This window comes from Rhyacophila brunnea, unplaced genomic scaffold (assembly GCF_057557595.1).
Source record: "Rhyacophila brunnea isolate RB1 unplaced genomic scaffold, BYU_Rbru_1.0 scaffold_14, whole genome shotgun sequence".
NCBI lineage: Eukaryota > Metazoa > Arthropoda > Insecta > Trichoptera > Rhyacophilidae > Rhyacophila > Rhyacophila brunnea.
The window spans coordinates 19,015,702-19,028,045 of NW_028232796.1; the positions used below are offsets into that span (position 1 = coordinate 19,015,702).

The 12,344-nt window shown below is 34.8% G+C and overlaps 1 protein-coding gene across 1 annotated transcript; it reads right to left on the minus strand.

The window, feature by feature from the left end:
- Positions 1-10,699: 10,699 nt before the first annotated feature.
- LOC147075684 (uncharacterized) lies at positions 10,700-11,976 on the minus strand. Its single transcript, XM_085941765.1, has one exon. It carries the CDS (start codon positions 11,974-11,976, stop codon positions 10,747-10,749), a length of 1,230 nt encoding a protein of 409 aa, XP_085797891.1. The 3' UTR covers positions 10,700-10,746.
- Between the last annotated feature and the right edge of the window lie 368 nt (positions 11,977-12,344).

The window sequence follows — 12,344 nt, forward strand, 5'->3', positions numbered from 1 at the left end:
ATCTTATAATCTAACAGAGGTCTCATAAATTCCAAATATAAAGAATGGGCTCTCTACTTTTTATTTGTAATATAAAAAGCGTTCGTTTTTGCAACCCGTGTTATTTAGGGGATGAAAAAATGTGTGCCAAAATAGTCAGTTGCCATTGTGGTCGGTTAATCTATTGACACGTCATCTATTGTGAGGCTGTACGATGACGTCGGGTGTTATTGGCAGGGTGCGAATTTGTGGCCAACCATTCAGGATAGACAGTGATAAAACATAATAATTATTGTGTATTGGTTTCCAAGAATTTCATTAAAACAATAGTGAATTAACAATTATTAGTAAGTTTAAGTAAGTTACAACAAAATATCTTGGAGTGATCCGTGACGTCGGTTAGTAATTAAAGTAATACCTACTTTAATTTAAAATACAAAAACCGAACGCCAATAGTAGGTAGCTCAATTTTTAAAGTGCTTCAGTGAATATTCAAAGCCATTAGTTAAAATTTGTTGCAATAAAGTATGGCTTCTTTATCATAGTGGTATGTGGGCATGAGTACGATACTCGATAGATACAGGTTCGATTCCTGCAGGGTGTCTTACTTTTTTCAAAAAGATTTTTTCTATTGGTTATAATATATTTTCTCAGAAGTATTTTCAAAATTATGTATATGACCACTTTATTAGTGACACTACCGATATACCGCAATTTCATCCATGTGATTTTTTTTTTTTTAAATATACTTACCATTATTTCTACACTAAGAAAAAATATTGATATTTCGTTGTAATTGATTTAATTTTTCTACTATTCCATTTGAGTCTTTTTTGTGACCCGGGTTTATCTTTTCAGCATCTTCAGACATTATGCGCACTCACCAATAGTAAATGCAGACTGACAATTAATACAGTTAATTTTCTCTTATATAATGAATTGAAACAACAAAAGTAAGTAAAACCCTTATTATATACCTACTGAGTAAAAATTCTTATATAAAAAAACAGACAAATTATGAATAGATGAAGTGTTCGTAAAAACCGATACATAATAGATAATTTAAAAAACTAATAATACATTCAATAAGCGCATAAATCATAATTTCTGGAAATAATGGCACTCTAGGCAACGTATTTGGAAATGAAATAAAGTTAATAAAATGTGTAAGACAGTCTAAAAGCTTGCAAATTATATATTTATTTATTGCTATAAAAAATTTAAAAAAACATGTTATATAGCGTGTCAGTCAGTTAAGTGCATGTTTGAATCATGTGGTGTGGTGATGTGAAAACTGCTCTTAATTAATACATCGTTAAATTACATCGCTAATTTGTACTTGATCTTCAATACTTCAATTTTGAGTAATTTTAGTAACTTACACATTGAAATATATTATAAACAGTGAGCGTATTTCAATTATATAATATGTAATAATTTACTAATGGTTGTGCAATAAACATTTTTAATACAATACGAATACGCTATTGATAAAATATTGTGGATACAGCGGTATTAAATCACACGCAGTGGTGACATCTACCCGACGAATTGCAAAGATAGTTTGCATGAATAATCAGAAATATATTTGTCAGCATATATTTTCCAAATCGAATTTATCATAAAATTGACAAATTTTCTTGGATCAATGCGTGACTAGGAATACATTTCCCAAATTAAATTATTGTACATTTTCGTGAGATACTGTTGGAATAATATAGTATATTTAAAACTTACTAGAATTTCCTTCCAAATACATGCGAAAACAATACCTATTTAAATAATAGATTATTAGATATTTGTGTCAAATTATATCATGGGGAAATTCCAAAATGAATTCCCTAGAGGCCATGATTGTTTATATCTCTAGGTTTATTGGCAAGCCTCTAAATTCAAAATTTACACAACAAACATTGTAGTTATTTCAATTGAAGTATTATAAATTTTCTCCGAAGTTCAGTGAACTATATGCTACGAGTAGCTTATATAATTTGGGGTTATATTTTATAATATAATAACAGAAGGAGTTCGCTTAAAGTTCATTCCAATGAATAAAACTTACTATCAAATCGTTTGTTGTTTTCCATAATTTCCTTGTATTTCTTATATATTTACAATAATGGTGTCCAAGTTGATCATCTTTCTTTTCGTACAGAGGTCATTTTCATTTATTTGATATTTTTATTAATAAAATGGCCTGGTAATATTTATATTAATAGTATTATGTACGTACGTACTACTAACAGGTAGTAAAATAGCTACAGTTCCGGTATAATCAGTTGAAAAGTGAATATTGTATATATACTAAAACCGATAGCCAACATTATAACGCAATTCAATATGCATTTCATGTAACAACTACTAGTTTAAATCGTCGTAATTTAGTAAGATGCCCGTAGCTTAATTGGAAAAGCATACTGGCGGTAATCTAGCAGATACATACAGTCTCGTAGAGTTTAAGATTTTTGTCTACAAAATGATTTTTTCTAGTGTGTATGCATGAGATGTTTTCAAATTATGTATGTTAAATATATTATATATAATGTTACATTCTCAAATCTTGCGTCTCATTCGTTGAATAAAAGAAATAGTTTAGAAATGTTCGAGATAGTGATACTGAAAATTTAATATAAGAAAACCAATTAATTTATATGTAGGTATCTATTTCCCTGGGCTAAAAATAAAGTCTTAATACAATGTGATACCTAACATTTATTTCTGGATACACGTTTATAATTTAATATTATTTATAACTTAGTCCAAAGCTTCGTGGGTGAAGTAAAATTTGGGGTGTGTATTTATAGCTGGATTGAGGAATGAGATAATAATACTATTATCCAAACAGGTTTAGTGTACTATTATCGTTTATACCATTATTATAACATATCTTATTTCTCAGCATCTCTCCAAAAGCATCCAAAAGAAATTTCTTCATTGTTTTTATTTTAAGACAATAATATATAACTATTTTCCTTTCGATAAGTCGTCAAATGATTATTTTCCGACTGCCTTTCTACAAGTCATGCTTAATTTTCACTTTCTTGAATTTCGAAGGTCACTTCTGCTTTTGAGATATTATTTTTGGCCAGTTATCGCGAGGGATAGTTTCCAATTTGGTGTCCTAAAGAATTTTAATTTAAATGCGCCTGTCAATTACCTACGCAGTCGTAGCCATGATCTATTCTGGGTCAGAACTGTTTCCTCAAACCTCCATTAGCCAGTCACCATTAGCGAGAGGTGCAAGACTAGTCAATGCGTTCCCTAAAAATATATAAATTTTCAGTGACGTCCTATGTATTTTGTTTTCAAAGTTTTATTTTTCTGTATAAAATTGTATTTAGATTTTTTTATTATTTTTTTCTTCTCTCTTGTGAGGGTAATATTAAATTTGTTACATTATAAATCTCATGTTGTGAACATCTTGAATTTATATTTATGTCCACAATGTTAATTAAATGAAAACATCTAAATATATTGTGACCTCACCGAAAATCAAACTCGGGTCAATATTCACGACGAATGGGAAATTCAAAAATAAAATAAGTTGTTATTTAGTAACGCCTCTGTATCATCTGCCAAATAAAATATTTTCGTTAAAATAAAATAATGACAGTGGATAGGTATAGTAGATCACTACCTATTTGAAAATACCCATGTCTGGTATATAGTCTTTAGGTGCATTGTGTCTTAATTTCAAATACAATTAGAACACTCATTGTATGCCAACCAAAACAATAAATCTTTTAACACTACACGTCAAAGCTTGAAAATCCTGTCCTGAAATTTTCATGGGATTATAATAAATTAGTTTAGGGAAAATTCAATACGCGATATTATTTTGACGAAGTTAAAGGTGTAGCTAAAAGCACTAGAAAATCACCGATAATCATATTAATTGCAAGTCACGTTACGTAAGATACATACTGCTTCAAATTCTGTTCCCACAAGGAAGAAGATATTGCGGTAATAACAACTCATGAGTGATGAAATAATTATTTATCAGCTGTGCCAAATGACAGAGCTTTTAAAAAATTCTACATCCAATCGACATTATTTTGGCAATATACAGTTTAATTTTTCATAAAATATTCTGGTTTTAATGTTTATAAACGATTCTCTGAGCCACCTCCGGATGAGATCGACGGATAATGTCAAGAGGGATGCAGTGAGGCTGATTTGGACCGATTGCAGAAATAAAGCAAATGATATAGACGAGGATGCTGGATGTTGGTTGTGCAGTTAGCAATAGACCTAAGCCGACTCTCACATCGAAACTCGCACCATCTGTCGCACAACCATAAATCAAACCTTCCAAGAATGTTCATCGGGTGTTGCATAAGAAGACCGCGCATATCTACCTAGCGACAGTCGCATGTAACCTTCGAAACACATAAATATTTAGACGCAGCGATCGGCGATCCGGTGTAGGAATGACCAATTCGTAGGTGTTCGTATACGTTCTGGCATATTCGACTCGCAGCCCGAGAAGCATGCAACTTATCGATTGCAACAGTAGATGCTTTTTTCAAACTAAAAAGTCGCATTCGACCAATCTGCCGAGATCCATTTGGCAATGTGTGTTTAGTGAATAACGATGACGTCACATCGACGTGTTCGACACGTCGCAGTCGAGATGAGTTTCTACCTGCTAAGTGGTCTGCAGTGCCAGCTTTAGTAAGTAAATAAATATTCTTATTTTGTTTTGATACCGAAAGAAATAAAATATCTGTAGGATACGTAGCTACCAAAATATTGGTATAAAAATATTACTAGCAAAAGGGGTGATATAATCAAGTGGACTGTATTATCTGGGGTTATATTGACAATGAATAATGATGATAAAAAAATATGTTATTGTCAATTTTGCTCTTCCATTAATTCAATATCTAATTCACACTCATACTAAATATTAAATTTTACCGGAGAGTGCAGTTTTTTTGTATGAAGAGAAACCTTAACTTACATTTGTACAATACAAATAATTATAAATAAGTTAGTTATAAGAAAAATATTATTATGTTTGCAATTATTATAAGTGAACTATTCACCTCTTGTTTAGGGTCATATACGTAAGTGGTCTCGGTGAATATTATATTAAGCGTCCAAGGTAGTTTGGCTTCCGAACCGCACTCTGACGTATTTTCCCTCACTAAATCGACTTACTACCCCTCTGGCAAAAATCTCTACATGCAGATATTATTTTACGCCAAGATAGTTTCCCTTCATGTTTGTACTGATAACTTGAATTCTAATAAGTTTATAAGAATAATAAGTACCTACATTTATCTACTTTTGAATTAATTTAATGCAGAAAATTTTTGTTGGTTAAAAGAGTTACACCTACTACTTATAATTATACAAACATTATTAAATGTCCTATAACTACTGTATTCTATATGAAGAGGGTTATCAATTAAATAATAGAGAGCAAGTTGAAATAAATATAACATTTCCAGACATTTAAAGACATTTCAACACAAGTCCAGATATCGTCATATTAATGAAGATATGAACCTTAGACTATAGATAAATCTAGACGCCACCCATTGCATTGCTAAATGAAGCTGCATGCCGTGCGTTTGGTCTATGGGCGAGCGAACGCATTCGTATTCAAATGTTCGAGACCATAGACCATTTCGATAGTGCTCGCCCAAAGTGCTTGCACTAGACGCTCAGAATTAAAATATATTTTTCTATTTTTTTACGTTATATAGTATTTTTAAGCTGTCAAAATGCAACCATTAGGTAAAGATATCCATAATTTAAGTTATTTTAAAGAAACACGGTCACTTGATAATAAAATATATATAATAATATACAAATAAATTATCACGAACATGTATCAACTTACCTATGAAACGTAATATCATCTTCTTGCTTATCAGCACCACATTTTAATACAACACACAGAACCATCTTTTCTACTTAATTAACTAAAAATATTTACCACTGACTTTATGTTTAACACAAAAAATAGCAATTTTATCAACACGGTTATCGACGCTTAGTTAAGCAATAAGGTAAGATTTGGCGGCTACGCCGTAGCAAACCATCTCCCACATCTGTAAACCTTTTATCTTACACTAGCGCGTGTTGCAGAGATTATAAGGGTGCCGAATACTATCTCACTCGCACTTATGCATCGTTTTTGTTCAGGCCTTGATATGAACCTAAAAATGTTATACTCAAAAAAAATAATGAAACCCGTAAAAAAAACTAGATGAGCACTAATTTACTGTTATGAACGATAAGATAAATGGGTAATAACTAATATATATATATATACACTTTGGCTCTATCATGACCATCCGAAATTTGAAGAAGGTTGTCCGAATATCCAACATGAGTAAAGTTATACTCGACCATTCCAGAGATGGATTAGTAGCTCAAAACGGCTGTCAACATTCATAACTAGGATATTGTAGAATTAACAAAAAAAACTTTTTCCAAAACCATTTAATATATCTAGTTTCATCAGTTAATCATTTAGATAAAATAATACGGTGCTGTGATGATATTCGCAACTCATAAATTCAATGTTATTCTTTATTTGATTTATCGATATTCACGAAATTAGCCAAAGAAGGTTAAGAATTATTTTAGTAGATATTTTGTTTCTTTTATTTTGTTAACTGTCAATTCAAGGTGGAACTGCATTGTATTGTTGTTTTTATTTAATAAAACGAATTTTTTATAGTACTTATTTCACTTTAATTATTATATTAGGACCGGTTTCGTCCGCCTCAGTGGGACATTTTCAACTGAATACATTTTTTTAAAACAATATTTATCAAACAAAATTCAAAGCGATAGAAATAATATAACAATAGGTACATAATAATTATCCGTCCAATAATACCTTCCCAATAACAGACTTATTTTAAACTAATGAGGTTGGACATTAATATTTCATACTACGTCAGGGGCATTAATCGAATTATTTAAAACATTAACAAACCACAAAATATGAAACAATCTACACTTACAATAACATTAATATCAACAAATAATTATGATTAGTCAAAATTTACAATAAAATTTTTTATAAAAAATAAAATAAAACAATATTATCAATTGAAGTGAGATCGAATAAAAAACAAATACAGCCAAAATATGAGTCAAAATTTAATAAAATTAAAATAATAAATAATAACAATATATAAAGTTACTAGCTGACCCGGCAAACGTTGTTCTGCCATCTAAATTATTTCTAGTAAATATTTTGGTTGTTAAATAAAAAATAACGAATGTATTGTAAGTGTGTGGGGATGATATCTATGACAGAAAGAGGAATGGAGCACTGTAGACGATGACCGCCGATAACATATTCATTGTTTGATCTCTTAAAAGTTAAATGTAAAGTGAAAAAAAATTATAATTTTTTTATCCTAAAGTAGGAAAATGAAATAAAGAAAATCAATATTAATTTTGAAGAGCAATTGAGTGTACAATATTTTTTGTCAGTCCGTCTTTAGCTAACACGAATAAGCTCGATGGTTTGCCCACGCGAGAACATGCCACGTACAATTGTCCGTGTGAAAAACATGGTGTGCCCAGATCTAAGCCGCAAACAGACATAGTTTGGCCTTGCGACTTATTGATTGTCATTGTGAATGCCAATTTAATAGGAAATTGAACGCGTTTGAATTCAATTGGCACGTCTGTAAGAATCATTGGAATTCGTGGCAGCAAAACATTTTCGGCTTGGAATTTGCCATTCAAAATGGTGGCTTCGATAATGTTTTTCATCAATTTTTTAATGACCAATCGCGTGCCATTGCACAGCCGTGGTGGGTTCAAATTCCGAAGTAAAATAACCGGAGATCCAACTTTCAGTCGTAGAAGGTGTGTTGACATACCTGGTAAATCCAGTGAGTTCAAAAACTCTGTTGGATAATTTACAGCTTCGTTGACATCACAAACTGTATCGATCGATTTGTATGATACCAAATCGCCTGGCAATGACTGCTGTATCTTGAAGTTTAAATCGTCAACGTCCACATTTTTTGCTGCCAAAATGGCTCTTTCTGCTAGCCACGCATGATTTATGTATTGTGTGCGTACATCGGGAAATATGCGGTCAATGAGAGCATTTTGCGAATCAACGATTCTGCAGAAATTAGTGGGCAATTTTATGCATCCAGTATTTTCATAGACAGCAACTTTTCCATCGCCGATATCTAACAATTGGTTCGAAAATGTGTCAGCAGATGGATCTTGTAACATTTGCACGCGCATGTTTATTTTTAGCTGGACCTTTTCAACATTACGCCACAGTGGCGATGATTTCAAGCAAGCGTTGATCTCATCAGCGTACGTTGAACGTGGAATGATGGGAAGTGTTTGTCTGAAATCACCTGAAAGGAATAATAGAGTGCCGCCGAATAGTTTGTCGTTGTTTTTTATATCTTTAAGTGTTCTGTTCAACGCCTCAAGAGAATTTTTGTGTGCCATAGTGCATTCATCCCAGATGATAATTTTGCATTGTTTCAGCACTGTGGCCATGGACGATTGTTTTTTTTATATTGCACATTGCGTCTGGGTTATTATGAATATTCAGTGGCAGCTTAAATGCTGAATGAGCTGTTCTGCCTCCATCCAATAAAGTTGCTGCAATGCCAGATGATGCAACAGCCAATGCAATGCCATTATTTGATCGTATTTTGGCGAGAATTAGCGAAATGAGAAATGTTTTGCCAGTTCCACCTGGTGCATCCAAAAAAAAGAATCCACCTTGTCCCGCCAAAACTGCCAGCATAATGCGGTCGTAAATGATTTTTTGTTCATGAGTCAGTAGTGGGACATTGCGAGTAACAATCGCTGCCATTTCTGCAGTATCGTACTGCAGTTCACGATTCATTTCGGTGTCCATTAAATCAGAAGTACTTCGATTTGGCGAACTCATACCGAAATGACTGAGTGGTAAATTGGCAATGACAACGCAAAGATCCTCGATAGTAATCAATGCTTCATTGTACATAGCGTCTCTGAATGTAATCGTTAGATCGTTGCACCGTGTACGAATTCGATGCAATATATCGTCAGTCATTGAATCTTTGTGCTTATCCCACAACGTGTCTGCTCGTCCCGGGAAACATGTAGTCAACACTATAGCGAATAGTAGACGAATTTGTGTTGCTGTACAGCCCAATGCTGCTTCAGCAAGCATATCGTCCCAGTGATTGTCGTCTTCGAGCAAGCCGAGTGCAAGGCATGCATCTTTATATGTTGGATACTGTTGCCCATTCACTTTGCGTATATCTTGAAATGATAATGAGCCGGTGACATTAACCAACAACAGTCGCAGATAGAAACACTCAATCTGCCTTGGATTGACTGTATATACTCGGCCCAAAGTGTTTGATTTGAATAGGCCGGGGCACGCAACAATTGGTGTGCCTTGCTTGCGGGGCATCCATTTTTTTGTTTGATTCCATGTGAAATAGCGAGGTACTTCGGAATAGAGTAATGTTCGTGCAAAGGCACCAAAAGTATCCGCACGATTACACAATTCGAAAAATTTGGTGAGTGTAGTTTTTGGTGGATTTATGGCACGCTCAATTGCTGTCTCGTTGGTGAAAAATACGCGCTGGCCGTTTTCAAGATGGACGGCTAAATGTATAACTGCTGGGTCCCGTTCATGAATTGGGAAACCAAAGATACGCCAGACAGCTTCATTGGAGCTGATGTACCGGCCAATTTGGTAGCGCATTATTTCGTCGTTGTCATTCAATCGAGGAGCATTCACATCGGTATTTTGAATTTGAAATACAGCCATATCGCTGCCTTTATTCACATACTTGCAAATGTATTTGATGCTCTTTACCGAACTGCAGAACTCAACATTGATATGAGCATTGAATGTTTTGCTCAGCAGAGGCGAATATGGTACCACCCAACGATTGTCAATGTCAATGTCTGCGTTGTTGATATTTAGTGTAAATGATTGTCCGCCATTATCAGTATTTCTTCGACGATACATTGGATATCCGTCGACATTTGTGATCGTGTCGTTGGTGAAATGTTTAGGAAAACGCTTTGTACATTTTCCATCTGCCATGCAAGGCGATAAACGATTCAGATCACCGCATGGGCCATGAATCATGTTTGTGGTAACAATATCGAACAGTAGTTGATCAGTAGACGGATCTATAATTTCCGCGGAAATTACACTATCGATTTCTTCAGGGCGTATTTTGTCGACTAACTAAATCAAAATGTGTGCATGAGGTAATCCTCGCTTTTGCCATTTTACCGAATACATCCAGCAACGTGTGGGACCGAATACGTGTAATTTTGTAATGAAGCTCATTAAAGACTTCAATTTTTGTTTGAACACACGTGCTGTAATATCATGACGATGTATTGCATTTTGGCCTGGCAATAGCAAAGATGTAATCTCCTGCCACTTTGGATTACATGTAAACGTTATAAATAAACACGGTCGTCGTCCGTACTCGCGCACGAAAGTCATAGCATCCTGTATGTATAATTGGATATGACGTGGACTGCCTACGTAGGATGATGGTAGAATGATAGAGTTACCAATTTCGGCGGTGTCGGCGTCGCTCATGATAGCGTCTCGCAAGTGAATGTATTCTTCCGCACGCAGCTTCTGTTGATTGTGTCGTAGGAATCGCAATCGTTCGCTCTCTACCTTCGCGTACATGTCAACCATGAATTGTTGGCACAGCTCACGACATCGCAGAATGACGTTGTCCTGACCGCGTCGAATCATCATACGATACGCATAAAAATCCATCGAGCTCACTTTCTTGTTTGTTTCGGCTCCTGTAACAACATATTCAAAAATATTAATTCATTCATAAATATTAATTCAAAATGAATAATGATGTTTATAATGAATGAATTACCTGTGGCGGGATCTCGTTGTTTAATGTTTATGCAATATCCGTCTTGTCCCTTCCAGAAAATTAGCGGATATTGGAGAGCGTCGTATGAACGGTGTGTGTCAGCGATGAACTCCAGATTATTGTTTCTTCTTCGAATCACGATTTCTCGCGGCGATGTGCGGTCGCCAACCATGATTCCAGCAACGTCGTCAACAACAAGCGCATTGAATCGACGCACGTGCTCTCCAGCTGGTGTTTTATCAGGATTGATGACAATAGCGTGGTTGTCACTTTGAAATTCGTGCATGTATGATTTGAAGAATTTCAATAATTCGTTGTGCTCATTCAATAGGGTGTCCAGTTCGCCGACGATGCGCCTAGCATTAGGCAAATTGAGGTTATTGTAGCCGCAACGTGCATCTACGCGATTGATGTCCTCACCGCCCATGAAGTAAATTTGTAAAAATTTATGTGGTTCGTTTGGCATTGGCAGCAATGAGCCTACTTTGTGGTACACTTGGCCTTTGATTTTGAACGTTGAATGGAATTGTTGACCATTTGCCGCAGTATTGTGAACTATTTCTGTAGCTCCGAACGAAGTCATTTGGAAGCATGAATTGAATGTGCGAATGGATTTCAGGAACAGGTTTGAATCTGGATCCGTGCCGATGAGCAAGCCGTTCAATGGTTCTGGTGGTGTCTCAATTTCTGGTAGTTGCACTTTTCCTGATGCGCAACACATACCGGCTGACTCATGTTTGAATTTTAGCGCATGACAATGGGGACATTCTTTGTCCATAGCACCAATCAGCACTTTCGGATGAGCGGAATATTCAATATCTGGCTCGTATTCGAATGCAAGACGAAGGAACGAAGCGGATAATGCTCGATGTACTTGTTGGCGTTGTCGGTCATTTGCTCTGCGCGTGTTAACTGCAAACCGGCGCGCTTGTCTCCGTTCAAATTGTTGTTGTTGATTTCGTTCAGCTTGTGATTGAGATTCACGCAATCGCGACATGCTCACACGCACATTTTCGTTATCTTGTTGGATTTGTTCGTCTGTGATTTCTGCTCTAATGTTTCGCATGTTTGTTGCTTTATTCGTTTGACGGCTCAAATAGGCCCCCTTACGTCTTGTTGGCATTGTACACTGTAACACAACACACACACACACACACACACACAAATAGATAAATTAAAATAAATCGTACAACATTTTGCACACACTGCCTTGTGATATGCCGAATGAATTGTCAAAATAACGTGACGCTTCTCGTGAATTCTTCTCGGACGTACCGCCATCTGTCATTCAACAACATAAATAATTTCGTTCTGTTTGAAATACGAACGACGGTTCATTTGTTCATACAAAAATACTAAAATCGCGATTAAAAATGGGAGAGTGGAGGTAGCAAGGTGAAAATTTTGGGTTATAGGTATTTTTTGATGCCAAATAAAAAAAAATACAAAAAAAAATTGTCAAAAAAATAAAAGAAAATTTTTTCTGGATAG

Bases quoted from the DNA above. Each gene is read 5' to 3' on its own strand.
- LOC147075684 (XM_085941765.1), bottom strand. From the start codon at position 11,976: ATGCCAACAAGACGTAAGGGGGCCTATTTGAGCCGTCAAACGAATAAA.